Source organism: Lepidochelys kempii, chromosome 1 (genome assembly GCF_965140285.1).
Source record: "Lepidochelys kempii isolate rLepKem1 chromosome 1, rLepKem1.hap1, whole genome shotgun sequence".
Lineage (NCBI taxonomy): Eukaryota > Metazoa > Chordata > Testudines > Cheloniidae > Lepidochelys > Lepidochelys kempii.
Genome location: NC_136380.1, coordinates 120,070,787 through 120,096,200, shown reverse-complemented (window position 1 = coordinate 120,096,200; position 25,414 = coordinate 120,070,787). Strand labels below are relative to the sequence as shown.

At 43.1% G+C, this 25,414-nt stretch overlaps 1 protein-coding gene across 7 annotated transcripts in view; it reads right to left on the bottom strand.

The window, feature by feature from the left end:
• The window catches only part of TSGA10 (testis specific 10), a 200,730-nt gene extending 175,754 nt beyond the window's left edge, over positions 1 to 24,976 (bottom strand). For 5 of the 7 annotated variants that reach the window (XR_012159883.2, XM_073352435.2, XM_073352455.2 and 2 more), the window contains exons 1-8: positions 24,722 to 24,976; positions 19,208 to 19,327; positions 14,225 to 14,440; positions 11,164 to 11,229; positions 6,027 to 6,233; positions 5,289 to 5,444; positions 4,358 to 4,531; positions 4,131 to 4,208 (exon numbers count right to left, since the gene is read on the bottom strand). Coding sequence is in view for 6 of the 7 variants with exons in the window: in XM_073352435.2 (XP_073208536.1) it covers positions 4,131 to 4,208; positions 4,358 to 4,531; positions 5,289 to 5,444; positions 6,027 to 6,233; positions 11,164 to 11,229; positions 14,225 to 14,440; positions 19,208 to 19,327; positions 24,722 to 24,778 (1,074 nt within the window). In the remaining variant the exon portion in view is untranslated. The remainder of the gene's footprint in view (positions 1 to 4,130; positions 4,209 to 4,357; positions 4,532 to 5,288; positions 5,445 to 6,026; positions 6,234 to 11,163; positions 11,230 to 14,224; positions 14,441 to 19,207; positions 19,328 to 24,721) is intronic. The other 2 variants (XM_073352463.2, XM_073352472.2) reach the window with 2 other exon arrangements.
• Positions 24,977 to 25,414: the final 438 nt, after the last annotated feature.

Below are 25,414 nucleotides of genomic sequence, written 5' to 3'. Positions count from 1 at the left end.
GATCCAGTCTTTGTACTGGTGCGCCTTTCTCATTCGTGCCTTCAAAAGGCCTGCTTCTGGCTTGATGAAGGTTTCAACTGGCCAGAGCCTTGACCAGACGAGGGGTGTGATCTCTTCCTGGAGTTCCTATTCCTCCACCACGAGCTCTCCTGCCTATTCTGCGGCTGGTAAAACTTTGGCGGGGGCTGCAGTCTAAAAATGTTTCCACTGCATGGCGGAAGTGTGGATCCCAAGGGACTTTAAGGTGGCCCTGAAGTCCTTCAAGCTGTGTAGCCGAGAGTCAGTCTTTTCTGAAAACAGGGCCAGACCCTCAAACGGGAGGTCCTGGATTGTCTGATAAACTTCATAAGGGAGGCCAGACCTGCAGCCAGGAACTCCTCCTCACAGCCACCCCAGTCGCCATAGTGCGGGAAGCTGCATATGCTGCGTGTAAGGATGCTTGTAGGGAAGTGCGGGAAATCAGCTTGCGCTCCTCCACTAGTGCAGAGAATTCTGCGCATGAGTGCAGGAGCAGGAACTCTGCAAACATTGCCATCACTCCTCAGGTATTCAAATTATACCTGCTGACCATGACTTGCTGGTTCGCGATGCGGAGCTGCAATGCCCCACCTCCCCAACTACCTTGAGTACACCTTCCTCCAGAAAAGGCCCAATTTTTTGGCCTCTCAATTTTTTGGGGAGGGCCCAAGGTAGCCCTGGTGCTCGCACTGGTTGGCCACATCCACTGCCAGGGAATCCGGCAGGGGTTGCGTATAAAGATGTTAAAACCCCTTGGAGGGGACAAAATACCTCTGCTCATATCTCTTACCGGTAGGAGGCAAATAGGCCGGGGTCCGACACAGGGTCTTAGTGACTTCACCGATAGTCCTTATCAGTGGTAGCGCAATACGGGATGGCCCACGAGGGGAAAGGATATCTACCATAGGGTTGGCATCCTCCACCACTTCCTCTGTCTTGATGTTAAGGTTCTGGGCCACCTGTCTCAGCAGCTGTTGTAGAACCTGGCTGTCCTCCAAGGCTGGGGCAGTTGATGTGCCAACCACTGCATCATCCAGGGAGGAAGAGGACAAGAAACTGACCTGAACCAGAGCCTGATCTCTGCCCTTGGCCCCTCTGGGGTCCCAAAGAGTGAAGATCTCTGGTGCTGAAGCCGACAGGAAGGTTCCTGGAGCCAAAAGTGTTGGTGCCAGCACCTCAGATGGTATCAGTGCTGGAACCGTCAATGCCAGTACTGTGATCGGCTGCGTTACCGTTGATGTCCCTGGTGCTGAAGGTGTCTGCGGCAGCCCAAAGGATGCTGAGACTACCAACACCGACCTGGATCTACCCCTGGCTCTGGTGATGGGCCACTGAGGTAGGGCTTGCCACTGACTCGGCCATGGTGCCAGGTAGGGCTGATGGTTTCTGCGGGACCGGGACCTCCTGCTCCTACTGGAGCGCGATGACTCTGCTTCCGACTCCGAAGTCTCTAACTGGGACAACCACAGAGGTGCGAAGCCCCTTGGCACTGGGATCGATACCGAGGGCTGGGAGACCAATGCGTCTCCTCCACATGAGCGGCAGGTGCCAGAGGGCGGTGCGCAGGGGATGGTGCACGTTGACCCATAATCCCCAGCTTGGCCACTGATTGCACCAGGGACCGAACCATTGCCAGCGACCTCTCCCACCATAATCACCAAGAGACCTGAGACAGCTTCAAACACCTCCGCTGTGGAGGGGAGCTCGAGGTCTTCATTGTGGCAGGTCAGCAAGTGATGGGGGTCTGGACACAACTGAACCCCAACTGGGACAGGAGTCAACAAAACCTGTGGCGGTTAGGCACCAGATGGGGGCCTTCCATCTGCCGGGTCCTTAGGCCTGGTTGGGGAAAGACCTCTGTCAGGTTTCCTCTTCTTCTGAGGTACCGGAGATTGTGACCGGAGCCTCACGAAGGTCTGTGGCATGGTTCTGTGCGTGGAGCTCTGGCAGTGCTGAGGGTCTCTGGAAGAGTGCTGCCTCGGCACCGGCTTGCGGGTGCCGGCGCACTGCACACAGAAGAGGAGGTGCTTGGGGCTGGCTCCAGCGCGCTGGGGTCTGACTGGGGTCGAAGAGCTGCCTCTGTGAGTAAAATATGGAAGCGCTGATCCTGGTCTTTTAGGGTCCAAAGACGGAACCCTCTGCAAATTTTGCAGCGGTCCCTGAGATGACCCTCACCAAGACACTTCAAGCATGAAGCAGGCAGAACACTTCTGGGAAGGCCTGCCAGTGTCTATACACACCTTCAAGCCTGGGGACCGAAGCTTGTCCCAGTGCCAGGGGATCGCAAAGGAAACTTAAGAAACTACCACTAGCTACAACTGTGTACAACGGAGACAAAGGACACTGCCAGGAAAACGTGCTTGCCAAGACAAGAGCTATGGGATGTTCCAGCTAGCCATCACTGGCAGTAAGAAGGAACTGAGTAGGTGGCAGGTTGGCAGGGCCCTATATTGAGCACCAAGAAGGCGAGATCCCAGGGGGTGCCCAGCCCGACCCTACTGATACCGCTAGAGGAAAAGTCTTCAGGCTGTCATGCACGCAGCGCGCGCACATCTAATTGGAATTGACATTAGCAATTACTCTAAGAAGAATATATCTTATATAGAATATTTCTTCTGCTAGTTCAATTTCTACCCTGATTTGTACTGTAAATCTTTTATTTGAAAGGCAGATCTCCATACCATCTGTGCTCAGGGCCCGATTCAAAGTCCACTGATCAATAGAAAGAAATTGGAGTGTGCGTTTCATCTTTCTTGTAGTATATCTATGTACCTGAAACAGAGCAGCACTGGCAAAACTATACTATTTGCCGAAGACCAATCATAGAAACAAAGTGTGAGTTACTGGGTCATATCTTTCAGCTCTAGTAGTAGGTTGCCCCGCTAGTGGAAGTCTTGGTTTGGTGCTTATGCCCAACCATAAAAGTCATATGGTGCCTAACAGAGTTAAAAATCACAGAGTTGGATGATACAGCAAAAGGTATTGTAACATGATGATGATAATGAGTGAAAGAATCACAGTGCAATAAAATCACTGCATCAAAAATGCAAGACATAGCTCTCTCCTGAGCAAAGACACCCAGATAGGTTACTGTAGAGCATAACGCTCCAATTTAAGTCTTATCTCTGGAGTTCCCTCAGTTCTGGAGTCCAGAAACAAAAAGTAAGTCCAGAATCTCAATTTGGATTCCCTGCAAACCAACATTAAAATCAGATCACTTCAAAAATATGACAGCTTGATTAGTAAAAGGTTTCAACTTAATATTCAAAGAAATCACCTGCTATAATCTATTTAAAGATTTAACACTGTAAGAAAAAAAAAAACTATAAAAATTCTCCACCTTCTTCTCTCTCCTAGTTTACTGATTCACTAAGTTACTCTGATCAATGGTCAAACCATTTGAGAGCAAATCAATAGGACTCCTGTACATTCAGCAACCTTCCCAACATTAAAATGACAAGACCCGAATATTGAAGTACCAATCTCCATATTTATCAGGTGAGTTGCAGAAAAAAAAGGGTGTCCATTAACCACGGGGATTCCCAAGAGAATGCAGAGTATGGAACAACTATTTAAACTTGTAAATCAGGGCTTAAATTCTCAACAATTATTTCCCGGAGCTCCCTCCCCCACCAACAGGGCTCCTACGGGTCTGAAGCCCCAAGCCACAAGGCTTTTGCAGGTTTGAAAATATTTACCAGGGCTCTGCTCCAGTGGGCTCTGGATGAATTTAAGCCCTGCTTGTAAGTAAATGTTCAGTTAATTGGTATATTAGAATCTCACTTTCAGAGCAATACAAGCTTCCATTACATTCTTCAATGTGGATGCACTCCAGTTTTTACTTCAAACACTATAATCTCTGAAACAATATATTTAATATGTACATTTCCTTTATTAATGCTTTTCTTTTATAAATTAAGGGCTCAATCCAGCAAACGCTTTACTCATCTGATCAAATCGACTTAAATGGGACTATTCAGACATGTACAGTTACTGACATGTGCCTTTAGCAAAGCAGGCCCTAAAACTATACCCACAGATCTTTAGCCACAAATGTCACCTTTATGACATTAATAACAATTCTATATGTAAACAAGACATATTTTCCTTACATCTTGAACTGTTGATTCCAGCTCTTCAATTCTCTGTTCCAGGTGAGCCCTCTCATTAAATGCAGTCTCCTGGGCAATCTGTTTCAAACAACAAAAAATGCATACAAAACGTTACTTTTAAAGTTCATTGCATACATTTAGTTTAACCACATATTTATTAGAATGGATACCACATTACAATCTTAACTATACATTAATGCTATAACAAGCTGGGATAAAAATCAAACCTTTAACCTCTCCCTGAGGCTATCTCGTTCTGTGGTCATCCTTCGGAAGTCAGAAAGAGCTGTATCCCTTTCTGTCTCCACACGCCTCAAGATAGCCTGGGCTGTCACAGTCGTTTTAGGAGTCTTGGGGGATTTGATAACATCTCGGCGAAGTCGGGATATTTCTTCCTGTGCCTGTTATTGTTAAACACATGTGAAATGTGAAACAGATACTTTAATGCACTATGGACTACATATTTTACAAATAAGGCTGGTAAAAAAATTCCCATCAAAACTAACAGAAAATTGGATTTTTCACTGAATGGTTTTGCAAAAAAAGAGTCTGCTTTCTGCAGAAAATTGAGATTTTTTTCATTGAAAAACTAAGCACCTGAACATTCCGATGATGCATCACCTACTCTCGTCAAGAAAGACTATGGTGCATTATGGGAGATATAGTCTGACCAGGAAACTTGGCCTATAGAAGAGAACAGAAGCATGAGGCACCAAAACTACAACTCCCATAAAATGCTGCAGTGGCATGTCCAAATCAAACTATTTCAATTTTGGATTTTTCAAAAAGTCAACATTTTCAAAAAAAATTCTGACCAACTTTAATCACAAGACATGTGACTAGTGATATAAGTGCACCTCAGCAACATTGTGGGTAATGAGGTCAAAGTCTGAATGCAATGACTCATGTATGTATTCTTCGATTCAGGAAAGCAGCCCTATTCAGGGCAGCATTTATGAATGAGCTTAAATTGAAGTCAAGGGGACTTAAACACTTGCCTAAGTGCCATCCCAAAAAGGGATAAACTTCAACCATAGAATCTTCCAGGGTAGATGAGACCTGAATTTCTAATGCAAGAACAAGACTAAAATATTTTTTTCCTTTAAAGTGTTGCAAATATTTTTCCACTGTCTTTCACACTCCCGTGAATACAATTACCCGATCATAAAGAATGACGATTTTGTCTCTCTCAGCTGTTAGAACCTTGATGTTACCCTGAATTTCTGCCATGTGGCGCTCATATTTTTCCAGCATTGACTTCAGTTCTTCACGTTCTCTGAATATTTTCATAACTTCTGGATCTGAACTCATTCCCTTAAAGAATGTCAAAAAAGTTTAATGATGAGAAACAAATTTGTACACATTTCCTAGTACTTTAGGTTTTGAAAGTACTACTATACACACACACAAAGAAGAAAGCCCAGCACTGAACAGATTGAACACAGTCAAAACTAGATGCATATACATTTTATCAATATTATATACTAAATAAAAACATTAAACGGAAATTGGAAATCTCTTTCATATGCAAAAACTCAGTCTCTTATCAATCTGACTCAGTAGTCTCTACTCACTTTATATCATGGAACTAAAGGGTTTGATTCACCTTGTTTTGAGTTACTAATTGCCTAACTATTACAAAACTATTTTTATTAAACACCTTAGGAAGTATTTAAATGTAATCACAGTAAGCCTTAAGACATGTTTAAGGAGGTGTAAATCTAGAACCCTTAAGGCAGTGCTTAGCTACGTGTGAATTGCCTGAGCTTGCCATCCATTTTCATAACTAATAGATTATTTTATTACTGAACATGGATTTGGAGCCAAGTCCTGTGTTAGGGATTTCAGTACAAAATAAATGAATGACTACTATACTATAATATATTCCAAGCTTACCTGCATAGGCGAAGAATGTTTTGAAATGCTGTTACGAGTGGGGCTGTGCTTAGGACTTGAAGATGTGGATGTGTTTCGAAACATCTTCCTCAAATTCTCAGCTTCACTTTTATAATAATCTCTGTCCTCCTCCAATGTCTTGATAAAGGTATCAAGTCTTGAAGGAGACTTCCCTAGTGTTTTTTCAGATTCTGTTTCTAAAATAACCTTTTAAGTGCCAAAATGAAAAATGTGTTCATTGAAATATAAGATTTTAAAATGTAATGCACTTATATTTCAACACAAAGTGGATAAACACTCTTCAAATATTAAAGTGAAGTAACTGCTTGTGGATATTTGCACTTTCACATTTTGAAACACTTTCCCCAAGTACAAGTATGTAATTCTACACAGTTGATCTAACAGGCTGTTCAGTTATTTAGTTTCTTCCATCTTTTCTCTTAACTACTTTTCTTTTTACAAGAGTTCTCCTTGAAACTTTTAGCATCTTAAATATAACAAAGATTGTGTACTTAGATGGCAACTTGAGAAGGCTTCCTGCTTAAAAGGTAATCCTGAGCTAAATAAACACCAAGACAAAATGGGGAAATGATGATTAATCCTTGATACATTACCACCAAGTTAACAGGAAGCACCATTAAACTACTGACTTATATAGCAGTGTCTAATTATTATATTATAACTAGGGCTGTTGAGTATTAAAAAAATTGCAATTAATCACGCGATTAAAAAAATTAATCACGATTAAACAATACCATTTATTTAAATATTTTGGATGTTTTCTACATTTTCATATATATTGATTTCATTTGCAACACAGAATACAAAGTGTACAGTGCTCATTTTATATTTATTTCTGGATTACATATATTTGCACTGTAAAAAACAAAATAGTATTTTTCAATTCACCTAATACAAGTACTGTAGTGCAATCTCTTTATCATTAAAGTTGAACTTACAAATGTAGAATTATGTACAAAAAATAGCTGCATTCACAAATAAAACAATGTAAAACTTTAGAGCCTACAAGTCTACTCAGTCCTATATCTTGTTCAGCCAATCGCTCAGACAAACAAGTTTGTTTACATTTGCAGGAGATAATGCTGCCCGCTTCTTGTTCACAATGTCACCTGAAAGTGAGAACAGGCATTCACATGGTACTGTTGTAGCCGGCGTCGCAAGATATTTACATGCCAGATGTGCTAAAGATTCATATGTTCCTTCATGCTTCAATCATCATTCCAGAGGACATGCATCCATGCTGATGACAGGTTCTGCTCGACAACAATCCAAAGCAGTGCAGACTGATGCACGTTCATTTTGATCCTCTGAGTCAGATGCCACCAGCAGAAGGTTGATTTTCTTTTTTGGTAGTTTGGGTTCTGTAGTTTCCTCATTGGAGTGTTGATCTTTTAAGACTTCTGAAAGCATGCTCCACACCTCATCCCTCCCAAATTTTGGAAGGCACTTCTTAAAACTTGGGTCGGTTAGAAATCTCACATTGGTACCTTCTTTGCGTTTCGTCAAATCTGTAGCAAAAGTGTTCTTAAAATGAACATGTGCTGAGTCGTTTCAGAGTAACAGCCGTGTTAGTCTGTATTCGCAAAAAGAAAAGGAGTGCTTGTGGCTCCAGCACAAATCCAGGTTTTCTCACCCCCCCACCCCCATACACACACAAACTCACTCTCCTGCTGGTAATAGCTCATCCAAAGTGACCACTCTCCCTACAATGTGCATGGCAATCAAGGTGGGCCATGTCATCATGTGCTAGCAATGCCCCTCTGCCATTTACATTGGTCAAACTGGACAGTCTCTACGTGAAAGAATAAATGGACACGAATCAGATGTCAAGAATTATAACATTCATAAACCAGTCGGAGAACACTTCAATCTCTCTGGTCACGCAATCACAGACATGAAGGTCGCTATCTTAAAACAAAAAAACTTCAAATCCAGACTCCAGCGAGAAACGGCTGAATTGGAATTCATTTGCAAATTGGATACTATTAATTTAGGCTTAAATAGAGACTGGGAGTGGCTAAGTCATTATGCAAGGTAGCCTATTTCCCCTTGTTTTTTCCTACCCCCCCCAGACGTTCTGGTTAAACTTGGATTTAAACTTGGAGAGTGGTCAGTTTGGATGAGCTATTGCCAGCAGGAGAGTGAGTTTGTGTGTGTGTGTGTGTGTCCGTCCGTCCCCGGGAAAAAAGGGGGGGGGGTGAGAAAGCCCGGATTTGTGCTGGACATGGCCCACCTTGATTACCATGCACATTGTAGGGAGAGTGGTCACTTTGGATGAGCTATTACCAGCAGGATAGTGAGTTTGTGTGTGTGTTTTTTGGAGGGGGGTGAGAGAACTTGGATTTGTGCAGGAAATGGCCCAACTTGATTATCATGCACATTGTGTAGAGAGTTGTCACTTTGGATGGGCTATTACCAGCAGGAGAGTGAGTTTGGGGGGGGGGGGGGGGTGGAGGGTGAGAAAACCTGGATTTGTGCTGGAAATGGCCCAACTTGATGATCACTTTAGATAAGCTATTACCAGCAGGACAGTGGGGTGGGAGGAGGTATTGTTTCATGTTCTCTGTGTGTATATAAAGTCTGCTGCAGTTTCCACGGTATGCATCCGATGAAGTGAGCTGTAGCTCACGAAAGCTCATGCTCAAATAAATTGGTTAGTCTCTAAGGTGCCACAAGTACTCCTTTTCTTTATGTGCTGAGTCATCATCCGATACTATTACAACATGAAATATATGGCAGAATGTGGGTAAAACAGAGCCAGAGACACAGTTCTCCTCCAAGGAGTTCAGTCACAAATTTAATTAACACATTTTTTTAAACAATCATCATCAGCATGGAAGCATGTCCTCTGGAATGGTAGACAAAATATGAAGGGGCATACCTGGCATGTAAATGTTTAGCATATCTGGCATGTAAATATCTTGCAATGCCAGCTACAAAAGTCCCATGTAAACGCCTGTTCTCACTTTCTGGTGACATTGTAAATAAAGAGTGGGCATCATGATCTCCCATAAATGTAAACAAACTTGTTTGCCTTAGCGATTGGCTGAACAATAAGTAGGACTGAGCGGACTTGTAGGCTTTAAAGTTTTGCATTGTTTTGTTTTTGAGTGCAGTTATATAACAAACAAACAAAACTGACATTTGTAAGTTGCACTTTCAGGACAAAGAGATTGTACTACAGTACTTGTACAAGGTGAACTGAAAAATACTATTTCTTTTGTTTATAATTTTTACAGAGCAAATATTTGTAATTAAAAATATAATATAAAGTGATCACTGTTCACTGTGTATTCTATGTTGTAATAGAAATAAATATATTTTAAAATGTAGAAAAACATCCAAAAATATTTAATAAATGTCACTTGGTACTCTATTGTTTAACAGTGTGATTAAAACTGCGATTAATCACAATTAATTTTTTTAATTAATCACGCACGTTAACTGTGATTAATCAACAACCCTAATTATTACTACTACTAGGAAAAACATGAGGCTATCCTGTCTGGTGTGGGTAATGGATGGTGAATTTTGAGGATGGTAGTAAACTGGAGTGTAGGTAACTATGTTAATTAAAGGTCATCTGCAAAGAAAAAAACGATGTGGGTTTTTTTATTTTTGTTTTTTTATGATGCGTAAAGAAGATCTACCCATATTTTTCTGCTTGTTTTTTTACTTTAAAAATGCCAGGAATGTTAAGTAACATCTTCCACATCTTCCCTAGTATTGAGGGGGAACTCTTCAGAGGTCTCAGAAGTGGATTGCGGGAGTTGGGTGGGAGTGTCAAGCCTTTATTTGAGCAGGCAGAGGTGCTGAGTCTTTAACAATGATATCTTTTCTCCCAAGTATTTCTAATGAATTTAATTTAAATAGATGTTAAACTGAATAAGAATCACTTTCTCTTTCACTCAAGTTTGACCCGATTAGAGTCCTAATAGGTTTATATTACATCAAGTTCGCCAGTCATCCACAGAATGTTTCAGGAAAAACAGGATAGACAAAACCTGATTTTCGAATGGAAAAGAAACAAAGCAAGGAAGAAGGCCTGAAAGGGTTTTTTAAAAATATTCACTTATTGCTGTTGGATGATAAACCAAATGTTTAGTTTTACAAGTCACCTTTAAAAATTGTTGAACACTCATGAAATAAGATCTGTATACCATTTCTGTGTTTTGGCTGAGAAAAATCCCATTTCAATATGAGTTAATTTTATCACACAGGTAGATACATGTGCTATAAATACGTGTCTCAATTTGGTACAACAACAAAAAAAGGCTATTTTGCTTGGCAACATTTAATGACAAGATCACAGGAAAATGTTTCATGGGGCCCAATTCTCCAGGGCTCTTAATTCCCACAATTCCTACTCAGAGGATCAGAGCCACTAAGGCCCTAATCTGGCAGTGAGATCTGCAGAGGGGTCCTTCCACAGGGAGCTCATTAAAGGATTGGGGTCTAAGAAGCAAGTGTAATTACTAAAAGCCTTATACTGTAAACATGGAAATTTGTGAAAAAGCTTAATACTGTAATATGGTAAGAGGTCTATGTGATCTCAATAAATTCAAAAAAATACTTTCCAGTTAAATGAAGGAGTCTATTAATTATACCAATTTAATCTGGAAGCAAATAATATACATCCATTTTGTTACCCAGAAGTCTTTTTCTTGCTGATAAATTGTTTATTAGACTTTTATACATGTTTATGTATATTTCCAAATGTCATTGTTCAGTGTTATGGTTATGAACATTTGGGGAAGATAGAATATTAAAATAAATATTTAAAGGATAAAATACTGGCTGTGTGTATTTCACATATATGCAGAATTCTGTTTTAGGAGTATTCAGAGCAGTCAATCATTTTGGATTTTGTAGAAAAGTTAACAAGACTACCAAAAACAAAAAAAATTCAAAGTGAGTTGAAAGATAAAGGATATATTACAGTCTAGTTAAAGAAAGAATTGCCAATATATACCAAAACGGAAATATTCTCCATAATCTATTTCATTGAACCAAAAGACAATTAAATGTACGTATACTAGTATTAATTGCTCTTTAAAAGTAATAACCTACATAAATGCATAGCTGCAAAAATACTAAGAATACATATTTAACTTACAGATCTAAGTATTTTGATTGTGTGCTCCAACTTTCTAATATTGTTTTGCTGGCATCTAATTTGAGTCTAGAATAAAAAGTAATAAAAATTACATTTCTTTATTTACAGGTAGTAAACTGAAAATACAGCATTTTTTGCCCCATTTTCTTATTCCTTTGAAGAATCTAATTGGAACTCTCTTCCAGGTTGGTTGGACTGGAGACACGCTATTTAAGAAGATGAACCTTTAAAGAATTAACTAGAACACAAATGTGCAGTCAATTAGTATTTTGCTTGCATAAACTGTACAGGATCAGGACAAAGAAGGAGCAGTGTCTGTCTGGGTGAGCAAAAAGAAAGTGCAGGATCCCCTTTTACCAGATCTGCATTTTCAATAAACTTCTGGAAATCGGACCAGTTTGAGTATTCCAAAGGACTAAGAAGATAAGCATGTAGTTACGTTAACCACACATGCATAGCTCAACTTACCTTCCCTCTGAATAGTGCTAATACAATCACACTAAATGTACTATCCATGCACAAAGTGTGATTTTTCATCACGCTGTGAAATCAAAAGCAATTTTCACTGGAATACTCAAAAGCACTTTTCAACTACAACTATTACAACTTTCATCCCTCAACCATTTTGGCACAGGAATGGCCATATAAAAAAAAAATAGCAAGGATGTATTCTACTTTCTTCTTCCCAGTACCCACCATAAAATGTTCATTCCAGCCATTTTAAATGGCAATATTCCAGTCATTACTGCCCTAATCTTACAATCAGTTCCACACAGGCAGACTCTTCAGTGCACAGCACCGAACCCAACAGGACTTCTTACAAGCACAAGGGCCTGCTCACATGGTTATGATGCACAACTGGGGCCTTCATGGATTTTCTGGTTCTAAAATAAATGATAAAATCTGAGGCTCTGGATGTCTTCTCTCATGTGAGATATTCTTCTTCTCCCACCAGATGGGCCCAAAATTTAGTTAAATATTTGGGACTACTTCATCTAACCTGAAGCACTTAGGGGAGAGGAAAGTGATCAGGAACAGTCAGCATGGATTCACCAAGGGAAAGTCATGCCTGACTAATCTAATTGCCTTCTATGACGAGATAACTGGCTCTGTGGATGAAGGGAAAGCAGTGGACGTGTTGTTCCTTGACTTTAGCAAAGCTTTTGACACGGTCTCCCACAGTATTCTTGCCAGCAACTTAAAGAAGTATGGGCTGGATGAATGGACTCAATCTAGCCAGCTTTCTATCCAGCTTAGTCGGGCTCAACGGGTAGTGATCAATGGCTCCATGTCTAGATGGCAGCCGGTATCAAGTGGAGTGCCCCAGGGGTCAGTCCTGGGGCCGGTTTTGTTCAATATCTTCATAAATGATCTGGAGGATGGTGTGGATTGCACCCTCAGTAAGTTTGCAGATGACACTAAACTGTGGGGAGCGGTAGATACGCTGGAGGGTAGGGATAGGATACAGAGGGACCTAGACAAATTGGAGGATTGGGCCAAAAGAAATCTGATGAGGTTCAACAAGGACAAGTGCAGAGTCCTGCACTTAGGACGGAAGAATCCAATGCACTGCTACAGACTAGGGACCGAATGGCTCGGCAGCAGTTCTGCAGAAAAGGACCTAGGGGTTACAGTGGACGAGAAGCTGGATGAGAGTCAACAGTGTGCCCTTGTTGCCAAGAAGGCCAATGGCATTTTGGGCTGTATAAGTAGGGGCATTGCCAGCAGATCGAGGGATGTGATTGTTCCCCTCTATTCAACATTGGTGAGGCCTCATCTGGAGTACTGTGTCCAGTTTTGGGCCCCACGCTACACGAAGGTTGTGGAAAAATTGGAAAGAGTCCAGTGGAGGGCAACAAAAATTATTAGGGGACTGGAACACACGACTTATGAGGAGAGGCTGAGGTAACTGGGGATGTTTAGTCTTCAGAAGAGAAGAATGAGGCAGGATTTGATAGCTGCTTTCAACTACCTGAAAGGGGGTTCCAAAGAGAATGGCTCTAGACTGTTCTCAGTGGTAGCAGATGACAGAACAAGGAGTAATGGTCTCAAGTTGCAGTGGGGGAGATTTAGGTTGGATATTAGGAAAAACTTTTTCACTACGAGGGTGGTGAAACACTGGAATGCGTTACCTAGGGAGGTGGTGGAATCTCCTTCCCTAGAAGTTTTTAAGGTCAGGCTTAACAAAGCACTGGCTGGGATGATTTAGTTGGGGATCGGTCCTGCTTTGAGCAGGGGGTTGGACTAGATGACCTCCTGAGGTCCCTTACAACCCTGATATTCTATGATAATTTACTACAAAAACTCATTCTCTAAATATTCACCCTAGGATAGATCTTCAGCTTGTGTATGTTATCATAGCTCCACTTATTTCAGTTGATCTATGATAATTTACATCATCTGAGGATTTGGTCCTCTTTAATAAATTCAACAAGCTCTGGGACACTAGTGTTATCTCTCTCACTTTCATATATACAGGGAACTGAAATGGTACTCTTTCCTCATCTGCTGAATAAATTCAAGATACAAGATCTCAAAAGGTTCAGTCATATGCTTGAATAATTTATTTAGGGTCAGGGAAGGGTTCTCGTATTGCTCTGGAACGAATTAAATTTTTTATTTTGAGCTCAGAGAAGCCAGTTTTTCATATTTCAGGCTCTATAGCAGCACTTCCCACATGTATTATATTGGCTACACAGTCTTAACAGATATAGTGGTGCTTCCACAAATCATGAGATGTGTGGCAGCCTCCTCTTGACCTCTCTTCCCCAAATTAAACGTAACTCCTTGTCCTCAGACATTCAGTTTAACCCATTACACTAGGAGCCCTTTTCAAGACTTATCAGGTTGGAATGTTCCAATCTTCATTACCCATTACTCCCTCTTTCCTTTATTCATTTTTAAGTTTTAAAATAAGTAAGATTTTAAATTTAAAAATAAACAAAAATAATTTACCTTCAGACAGAGACCATGGCTATAAAGTTTCATCCAAAAAGGTTAAATTTTATAAAACTTACTGGCTCCCCCTATAATATACGTATTCTGTTTAGCATTTTAATACCTTTGCTTCCTCAAGCTCCTGATCAGCAGTATCCAAGACTATTTCTTTTTCTTTTTCCAGCTGTTCAGCTAATTTGTCAACTACAGCAAGTTCTTTACACAGATACTCATTCTTATTGGTCAAACTATCCACCTGACTCTCCACCACCTGCTTATTATCAAGCAGTTCCGTAACATGTTGCTCTAAATCATGGTTTTTCTTCTTCAGATCGTCAATCTACTAGGACCAGGAAGAACAAAGACATTTTACTTTTCTTAACCTTAAAAGATATAAACTGGAGGCATTTCACAGCAGAAATATTTATTTACACTAAACTGAGTGCAAAGACAGACAGTGACAAGCCCAAAATTTTCATTAATTTACACTAGTAGCATTTTGTAGAGATGTAAATGACTACCCAACGTGAAAGGCAATGAAGAAACAGGCTCCTAATTTCCACCCTAAAATGAAGCTATCCATACTAGTTGTTTTCCTTTGATCAGCAGCTCCACAGCTTCTTTGGCTGTCCTTTCCATGTGATGTGTACACCATTTGTTGGTCTCCCAGTGTGATATGTAACCCCCCAGTGTTCCCTTGATCACCCTCACAAACTGAGCTGCTCAGTAGCATTTCTCTGATAGCACTGGGAGAAGAAATGCCTCTCAAGCTCTGCCTGAATATCAATTAGTCTTGCCCACCAAGACTTTGCAAGTATCTTTTCCACCACCTACATGTGGGGTCTATGTACTTCATGTGTGGAAAAAGCCAGCAGGGATGTACTAGGTTCATTATTGGTGAAGATTGTTAATATCCCCCTAAAGGGGAAAGAGGACAGGGTACCTGATGTTCTTAAGAAAACTGCTTAAGAAACAATAACATGTCAATGATCTTGTCACCTATCAACCTGCTCTGACCCGCTCACTTTTGGGGAAGGTCCATAAGAAAGTTGTGGCAGACACCCAGGCAATCTCGAGTCCTCAGATTTCAGAGATCTCAGTCAATCAGGCTTTAGACCTGATATGATATAAAAACTGCACTGGTGAATGATTTCATAGTAATTGATAAGGATTAAGTGTCCATGCTGATATTATTGGATCTGTCAGCTGCAAACAACACCAATTACTACAACATTTTATTGGTATATCTGCAGTCATGAACAGCAGTCAACAGACCTGCCCTTGAATCATTTTTATCAGGGAAGTCCCTAAGAGTGGTTTGGGACAAAAGTTTGTTCCTTCTGTCAAAACTGGGATTTTTACCGGGGCTAATTTTGTCACCCCTGTTGTTCAACTCATATACTATATTAACAAAGTTAATATGGAAATATGAGTTGCAACAACTGATGAGAATCAGCTTCAGATTTCCCCCACAACTGATCCAGTTGGTGCAGTGGAATGAATAACCCAATGCAGTTATGAATTTGGAGAATGGATAAAGGTAAAGTGGTTGAGTCTTAAAACAGACAAAACCGAAGTAATGTCAGCAAGGGGGATATCTGCACACTTGGTTGAGGGAATACATTATTTTTTTAAATGTCTTTCAAGTTTTAACATGACCAACATTTAAAATTACAAAAATAACAAAGGTGAAGCCAACAGCTGCTCGCCTTCATACCTGAAATAACTAACCACAGTAAAAAAATTTCCTTTACCCCACACAAACAACCTATATCATCTCCTCTATCCCCAAAACCCAGGCTAAATAGACAGGCCTTGAAGCATGCTCAAAAGGTCACCATATTCAGGCTGTTTTGGCCCACAAAGGAAAGAAGTGTTCTCCAAAGCTGAGGGCCCTAACAGAGAACACCCTGCTGGCATCTCCCTCTCCTTTATATTAACAGGATTCTAATCTGAGCAACTGTGAGAAGGTGAAAGAGGCAGTTTCTCAAGTACACAGGATCCAAACCATTTAGGGTTTTTCAGATAAAAAGTAACACCTTAAATTCTACCCAAAAATCAAAAGGCAGATAGCACAGATCACAGAGCACACGTTACATGCTCCTACCAAAATTCTGCACTCTGCACCAGATTCATTTTCCAGGTTGACTGAGGTATAGCCTCATGTAGAGCATGTTACTATAACAATCTTGAGATGACAAAGGCACAAAAACGGTAGCAGTCTCTTAGCCACAGAAGGATGGAGAAAAACTTTCCTGGGCAATGTTACTATAGGATCATTCAGCAGCAACCAGGAGTCCAAAAGCACCTGTAGATTATGAACTCTAGAAACAAATGGCAGGCACACTTGCTAAATATGAGGGACAGACATAATATACACAATATCTTCTGATTTCTTCTCCCAACCGACCAGCATCACTTCAGCAAACTTTCCTCCCATGCGCCAATTCGTTCAACAGCACCGGCTGCTGGATCAAGTGAAACAAGAATATGACGCTGGATATTATCAACATATCACTACTGCTGCCCATACGTCCTCCCAGCTCAAATATACATTGAAGAAAAAGGAACACAAGATGGAACCAATTGTGAAACTCCAAATGACCTCATGCTATTGCCCTTAACAACCATCAGAGAACACTCAATAAGGAAAAGATAGTATCATCTGAGGAACTGCTTGTCCATTTCCGTTAGTCTGCAGATAAGTGACTACTACTCCATAATCAACAGGATAGGAAAACAGCCAGTAGACCTAACAATATCAGTATGGAGATCTCAGATTATCCATCAGTAGGAAATCTACCACCACTGCTACCATGGCAGCTTCTGTCTTGCACCAGGGTACATATCTAAATTGACAAAGGTCAAGAAGACTCGAGGTATCTAGGTATTCTGAAGGTTGTCTCACTATAACATTCTATCTAATTTTAACCAGACAGAAGATTAGATACTAAACAGGAGCCAGATTACTACATCAAATGCTGGTTTCTTGAGAAAAAGCCAAGCAACAGCTTTCCTAAGAGACACTGGCATTCTACACTCTCTCATTTGACAATATCCACCAGCAATGGATCAAGTTTTCTCTTTTAGCCTTCCCCAGCCAGGTAGGACACAGGTTCCAAAAACAGGTTGTGGGGTCCCAACTCTTCTAGTACTTCTAGGGTGACCAGATGTCCTGATTTCATAGGGACAGTCCCGATTTTTGGGTCTTCTTCTCACACAAGCACCTATTACCCCCCACCTCCTGTCCCGATTTTTTTGCTAACTGGTCAGCCTAAGTACCTCAGTGATTGTTATTGACCTAAACTCAGCAAGAGAACGCTTAGCCTTTGTGCTCTCAAAATACCATTTGTGATTCAAATTACATATGATTCAAATTAGCAATCTTGGAATCATATTAGCACCTGGGCTGTTTCTGGAAGATAGAATAGCACTTGTAATTAAAAAAAATAGTTCTTTCACCTGTGCCTGCTAGAAGAGAGTAACCTTTCCAGTGCTGACCTTGCTACCATCAGCCACCAGACTACTATAATGCACTAAAAATGTGCTGCCCCTGCCTTGAGCACTGCTCCGCACTGCCATTGGCTGGGAACCATGACCAATGGGAGCTGGGGGGCACTGCCTGTGGGTGAGAGCAGCCATGTGGAGCCTCCTGCCTCCCCCGCCCCGCCCGGGAGCCGGACCTGCTCCTGGCCGCTTTTGGGGCACAGCACAGCCAGGATAGGCAGGGAGCCTGCCTTAGCCCTGCTGCACTGCTGACCGAGATAAGCCTGCACCCCAACCCCGAGCCCCAACCTCCTGCCCCAGCCCTGAGCCCCCCTCAACCCAGAGCCCCCTCCTGCACCCCAAACCCCTCATCCCTGGCCCCACCCCAGAGCCCACACCCCCAGTCCAGCGCCCACACCCCCTCCTGCACCCCAACTGCCTGCCTCAACCTGCAGCCCCCTCCCACACTTCAAATCCCTCAGCCTCACCCCCCAGCCTAGAGCCCCCTCCTGTACCCCAAACCCCTCATTCCTGGCCCCACCCCAGAGCTCACACCCCCAGCCCAGAGCCTATACCCCTCCACACACACAAACTCCCTGCCCCCGCCCAGAGCCCCCTCCCACACCCTGAACTCCTCATTTCTGACCTCACCCTAGAGCCCACACCCCCAGTTAGAGTCCTCAACCCCTCCCGCACCCCAACTCCCTGCCCCAACCCAGTGAAAGTGGGGGGGGGGAGCGAGCCTCCGAGGGAGGGGGAAATGTAGTGAGTGGGGGGCCGGCTTCGGGGAAGGAGCCAGGCTAGGATGTTCGTTTTTGCGCGATTAGAAAGTTGGCAACCCTACATCTGAGCTGGAGCTTCCTCATAAATAAGGTTTCAGAGTAGCAGCCGTGTTAGTCTGTATTCGAGAAAAGAAAAGGAGTAGGCACTTAAGTAGAGGGGCTGAACACTGAGGATGGTTTAGGATGTCTTTAGTTTTTGTGGGAGAGTATATTAACTGGAAAATGTGTAATGATAAATTAATGACTAACTCTGTGCATTAAATTTGGGGAAGTGCCTGCAACTCTACAGACAAAAAAAAAAATTATGTCAATCTAAATGCAACATTGGTAACTACTTCACTGCTAATGATTTCAGCTGAAACATTTAGATATTTGGGACTGTGAACAAGTCTTGGGTGGATAACCATAATTTCCTCCTAATCTGGCCATTAGTCCTGGGAAGATTCCCTTCTCTCCCAACAACAGAGAGATGAAGGAATGACAGTAGTTGACCTCAAATGAATATACACAAGTCACTAACTGAACTATGATGTTTTTTGTTTTGTGAAATTCCATCAATATTTAAAGGATGTTAAGTCACATTTACATAACGTCATCACATTCTGACAAAATGCTATAATGTAAATGATGCAACATAGTCAGGATATCACGCCATAACTGATTTGGTTCTGCAACTCTATTCGGTAAGAAAAGGCTTGCCAGCTCTACAGACTGTGACACTGATTTAAATAACAGATGTTATTGCTGAGTTATCATTTCATTATATAAATATATCAGAATTCCTGTTCCTTACAAACTGTCACCAAAGCAAAAAACAAAAAGTAGAAAAATAAAACAACCTTTAAATTCAGTTTATGGATGACTTTGTCTTTGTTCTTAGGCTTTCCTTCCAATTTAAAAGGTTTCTCACTGTCAGACGGTGGATCCCTTATATCAAAATGGTCTTCTCTTGTTGTTACCTTTTGGAGGAATGGAAAACAGCATAAATAGTACTTCTGTGGAATGAATTTCTGCATGCAGTCATGAAGTGTGACCTTTGAAAATGGGAGAAGACATACTCCTGAAGATATTTCATAACAATATTTCCCCTTAAGGTACCTAACACTGCACACTGAGAGAACATCCTGAGATAACACTATTCATGAATGCACCAGAGCAGCTAAAGATAAATTTTGTCCATTTCATTTTTAAAAACAAACAAAAGGGTTTAGGTTAGTCTGGTAGTTTAGTGGAATTGTTCTACAATCCCATGCAAGACACCTAGATTTCATTACTGGTCTCTTCCTCCACTGGTTGGGGAGAATGAGGGGAGAGGGAGTTAGCAGTAAAGCATATAGATTTTCCGTTCCTTTGACAAGTTTAAAAAGCAAGAGTGGGGAGGATCTTGTTTTAACTGAGTCTGACATTGGCATCAATTTCATTATTAATAATATTATCTACCATCTTTTACAAGTATAACAAAATATCAAACAAAAAACAAATATAAAAAAAAAAATCTCAACAGACAAAACCCAAAAATACATTCAACAAAGTGGAAAATATTTTTTTTTTTTAAAAGAAAACAAATGTATACCACCAGGGCCCCACACTACAAAGGCCTGATATTTTGATGTGGAAAACTAGTAGCAAAGAAGCAATAAGACTCAAATCTGAAGCTTAGAGTAAATTGCAATAAGAAGAATAAACAAAATCTTAAAAATGAGTTAGTGTAAATATACAAAAAGCATTACATTTAACTTAATTCTACAGGTTAGGTTTAGGCAGTATAATGGCCCGAATAAAGCAGTAATAGAATAATAATAAACATAATGAAAACAAGCTTCATATTTCTGAACAGACTGTATACCAAAAAGAAAAAGTAGGAAACCTGGCAAGAAAGCCATTACAACAGTTAAGCCAAGAAATAACTGAAATCATACATCAATGATTTAGTAACAAAGACAAAAAATTACAAATATTAAATTCTATACATTTTAATTATTGACTTAATATGTAAAACATAAGAGTCAGAATTAAACCCCAAAACTGTAGAAATGGGAGTCAGGGCTTGATCCAACACCCATTGAAGTCAACTGGAATATTTCCACTGACTTCAGTAGGCACTGGATCAGGCCCTTAATGCAGAAAATAAAATAACTCAGTTTGGAAGCAAAAAAGTTTTGTTAGCATTTTTATTTTGTCCATATTAAGCAATAAAAAGCAGCTAGTTGCTGTCCTAAAAAAATAAAGAAACTAAGTTAAGTATAGTTTGCATATAAATGATACTTAAAAGAATCAGACTAAAGGGGGAAAAAAGCAGTGGACCCAAAATAGAACCTTGTACTGACAATTCATAGGAGAGAAACAAATTCCTGCTGTAAAACCAGAAGACTGATTACAAAGGTAAAACTCCAATTATGTGCATACCCTTATGTTGTATATCAAATATATATCCTGATCCTGCAAACACTTCCGTAAGTGTGTAACTTTACACATGTGAGCAGTCCCATTGACTTCAATGTGCATAAGTGTTTGCAGGACTGGGCCCTCCTACATAACTGAAGTACAATGCTCCTATCAGTTGTGTCAAATATGATAGCAAAAAAATAAAGAGAAACCAGCTGGAGACACCCCATGGGGGAAAGGGTATAACACACAAGCAAAGTGAACAGTGTGATGGCAGAAGACATCATATTAGTTTTACAATTGTTTTTAAGAGGGGTTCCTTCTGAAGGGGTAAGCTAAATGGAAAGAAAAGGGAAGGGAATGGAGGTGAGGGGGATCGGACAGGGAAGAAACAGGTAACAGGAGTAGACCTGAAGAGACTGTGAGAAAGAGGTTTGGCACAAACAGCCAGTTAAAACAGGACAGAGAAGGTCCTGTCAAAACAACTGTAGAAAGTTATCTAAAAATCCGAAGGTCCCTGCTTCTGCAGCTGCTCCTACCAGCTGGAGTAGTCCCGGAACAGCCACTGGATCTAGCCCTGAAAAAAAATCAAAACTGTCTTGTCTATTTAGATTGTAAACTCTTCAGGGCAGAGACAGTCACAGTGGGGCCCCATTCTTAATTGGCCTTAAAGCACTACCACAAAAAACAAGATTAATAGTAATTGATGATTAATAATAAATCCAAGAATCTCAAAACAGATGACGAACAATTTGAGGCAGTAGTGGATACATTATTATAATCTTATAAAACAACAAACTTGGTAGAATAATCATCTCTGCAGAATCATACTGAAAATGATTAGGAAAGTTATTGTCATAAAGAGATGGCAAAAACTGACCACAAGTTCTACCCCTGGGGGAATATGGCACGTGCACGGAATTCATGTCCTCTGCAGATTTTTTTGCTTCCCTGCAGAAAAATGACTTTCTGACAGGGAAGCTGCAAGAGCAGTCACACACCACTTCCTAGCAGCACAGGTACAATGTTTCAGGCACCCAGAGCAACCAATAGAGAGGTAAATCACTGCAGGGCTGGGGACACCCCAGCCTGTGGCTCCTACCCTGAGCTGGGATCAGCTGCTAATCATGGCTGGGCTGGAGGCAGGAGAGGATGGGACTGCCTCTTCCCCTGCAAGGAGTGGTTGGGGCTGTGTCAGACCCACCCCACAGAAACCTCCCCCAGCTGCAGGAAGCTCAGTATCCTCCCCTGCTTCCTGTCCCCATCACTCCTCAGCTGTGGGGGGATGGATCACTGTATGGGGAGCTGCTCCCCTATCCACCCAACCCCTGTGCAGCTGGACCTCCCATACCCAGACACCCCTGCCACGCCTCACCTGGTACATCCAGAACCCCCCTAGTCCTCCATACCCAAACCCCACCCCACTGAACCTCAACCCCTGCACCCTGACCCCCTCCCTCTGGAACCCCACCCCTGCACCCTGACCACCCCCACTGAGCTCCCTGCACTGAAACCCCCACCCTGATGCCCTACCCCTGCAACACCCTGAGCCCCCACATCCAGACCTTCATGCCACTGACCGCCAACGAGCTGCACCCAGACCTGCACCCCACCAAGCCCCCTGCCCGGCTGAGATCCTCACTCCCAGACCCCTCCGCTGAGCCCCAACAACCTTCACCTGGAAGCCCCTGCCGAGTCCCATTGCCCCTGCACCTGGAACCCCCACGAACCTCTGTGCATCCAGATTCCCCCACACCTAGACCCCTGCAATGAGCTGCCTGCACCCAGATTTTCCCACACAGAACCCTCTCACCCCACACATGGATCCCCCACACTAAGCCCCTCCACACTTGGATCCTTCCTGGTTGAGCCTGCCTGCCCCACACCTGGTGCAGAGGGGCATGGCCCCAAGGTGTTTCTGGGGCAAGCCCAGCCTTGTGCTGTGTTAGAGTCGGGTGCAGCCTCACTGCTGAGTCCCTGTCCTGGGGGTGAGGGGGCTGCAAGGTGATCTCCCACCTTCATGCAGCCAGTGGCCTGTGCTCCCCACTGCCATGGTGGAACCTCTGCATTTATTTATTGATTAATAAAACTTGTAGAATTTTAAAATATTGTGCACAGAATTTTTAATTTTTTGGCACAGAATTTTTGGTGTTGAATGCCTTCAGGAGTAATGTTCAAACAGTTTTTAGACAAACTGAAAGAAAAAATAGGATAAATACTCTAATTAAGGGTCTGATCCTGCTCTCATTAAATTTAATATGAGTTTTCCCAGAGATTTCAAAGCAGCAGGATTGGGCCAGAAATATGGGTGGGACAAATTGGTTCAGTTAAAAAAAAAAAGTGGTCATGCTATGGAAGGAAACCGAAGGAAATACTGTAGATCATAGACAAAATGCAACCTTATCTCCTAGTAATGGGCACATAAAAAAATTAAAATCAGCTAACTGAATGTAAAATAATAGTATTTTATCACAGATTACAATGAAAGATATTAAATGCAAAATACTGCATGAGGGTTAGAGTCTGTTCCTATGAAAATCAGCAGAAAATTCACTGGATCCAGCTCTGAAAAAAAGGAAAACTAGCCTTGCTCATTTTTGTTTTAAACTTAAAAGTATCTTTGAAAACTAACAGATAAAAGAGCCAGAATATATATGCCTTTAGTATTTTTTATAAGTCTAGTATATCAGATCTATTTGACTTAAATAAAAAATAGAAGTGAAGCTTTGATAGCCCCTCACTGAAACTTGCTGATTTGTTGGTTGTGGGAAACCCCCTACCTACTTTGGATGGGCTATCACTTTGGATAGTCACTTTGGATGGGCTATCACCAGCAGGAGAGTGAATTTGTGTGGGGGGGTGGAGGGTGAGAAAACCTGGATTTGTGCTGGAAATGGCCCACCTGATGATCACTTTAGATAAGCTATTACCAGCAGGACAGTGGGGTGGGAGGAGGTATTGTTTCATATTCTCTGTGTATATAAAGTCTGCTGCAGTTTCCACGGCATGAAAGCTCATGCTCAAATAAATTGGTTAGTCTCTAAGGTGCCACAAGTCCTCCTTTTCTTTTTGTGTATATAAAGTCTGCTGCAGTTTCCACGGCATGCATCCGATGAAGTGAGCTGTAGCTCAGGAAAGCTCATGCTCAAATAAATTGGTTAGTCTCTAAGGTGCCACAAGTACTCCTTTTCTTTTTGCAAATACAGACTAACACGGCTGTTACTCTGAAACCGCTACCTACTGTATTTAGAAAGTAAATGTATCCGAATACCTTTACGCAGAACCTTTCAGAATTATCTTTGCCTGGGCAGTGGCGGGTGCTTGTGGCGGAGGTGGGTGGAAGAAGTTAACCAGGTACATAAAATAAAGTGTTTCCATCCTGATAGTCGTAATGGTGGGCAAGCAGCTTTTGTGCCTGGGCCAGGAGATTCTGATATTCTGCAAGACTGGTGCAGATTTGATAATGGCTTCTTTTTTCCTTTTTTTTTTTTAAGTAAACTACACTATCTGCACAGAAGTGGGCTGTAGACGCCATACAGCTAGACTAGGCGTTTCTAAAAATAAAGGAAGCTGCACAGGAGCTAAGGGCACTAATCGCCCTTACGCCAAACAAAGCCCAACGTCTCTCCATGCCCCCTGCCCGCCAGCCGGAGTCAAGCCGTCACCATGGTGATAGCGGGGCTAGCCCACGGCACGGGTCCCCAGCCCACGCTCAGCGCCCTGCGCTCCGACCGCCCCGGGGCGCCGGCCGCTCTCGTGTCACCCGCAGTGGGGGAACCCGCGCCTCGCGCCGGGTCTTACTGGGGGGGGGGGTCTTCCCAGCGCAGGCTGCGCGAGCCCAACCCCAGGCCTTACGCCCCCACGCCCCTCCCCCGGCAGGGCAGGAGGGGTCCCCGGCTCCCACCAGACAGGGCCGCCCCCCGCCCGCCCGCCCCAGCTGCCCCGGACGGGGGTTGGGGGGTCTGTACCTGCGGGGCACACGCCGCTTTCCTCCTCCTGCGCCCCGGGGACTTTCCGGCGCTCATGGCGGCGGCGGCGGCGACTCCCCCGGCTCTGGCCGGGCTCCGCCGCCGCCCCCTCGCACTTACCCGCCGCGGCGCCCGCTTCTCCCGCTCCAGCCCCGCAGCCCAATCAGAGACTCCGGCTCCTCCTGCCGGGCAGGGCGGCCTCGCCCCGCAGCCACCCGGGCCGCGCGGGGAGGAGGTATCTCCGGCCGGCCACCCACAGCTCGCCGCCCCCGGGCTCCGCCCAGCCACCCCTCCCAGCCTCCCGCGCCCCTCTCGTTACCTGCTGCATTAACCCCCTCGCTCCCCTGCGCGCCTCTCCCGCCCCGTCCGGAGCCGCGCGCTCCATCCCCCCTCCATCCCCCCAACCGCCGCTCGCGCGCGCGCGCACACAGCGGGTGGTGAAGCGCGTGCCCGTCGCGTGCCCTCCTGCCCCCCAGCCCACCTTCCCTCACCTGTCTCCACGCGCGCACCGGGCAGCGCGGAGCAGCCTAGGAGCCGCGCTGTCGGGCGTCAATTGATAACCCCCCTTTCCGGAGGCAGGGAGCTCGCTGCAGCCCGTTAATGGCCGGGGCGGCCAGGTTTACCTACCCACCGAGCTCGGAGCGAGCGCAGCCGGCTGCAGTGTTAAATCATGTGCCAAAAGCCCAACCTGAA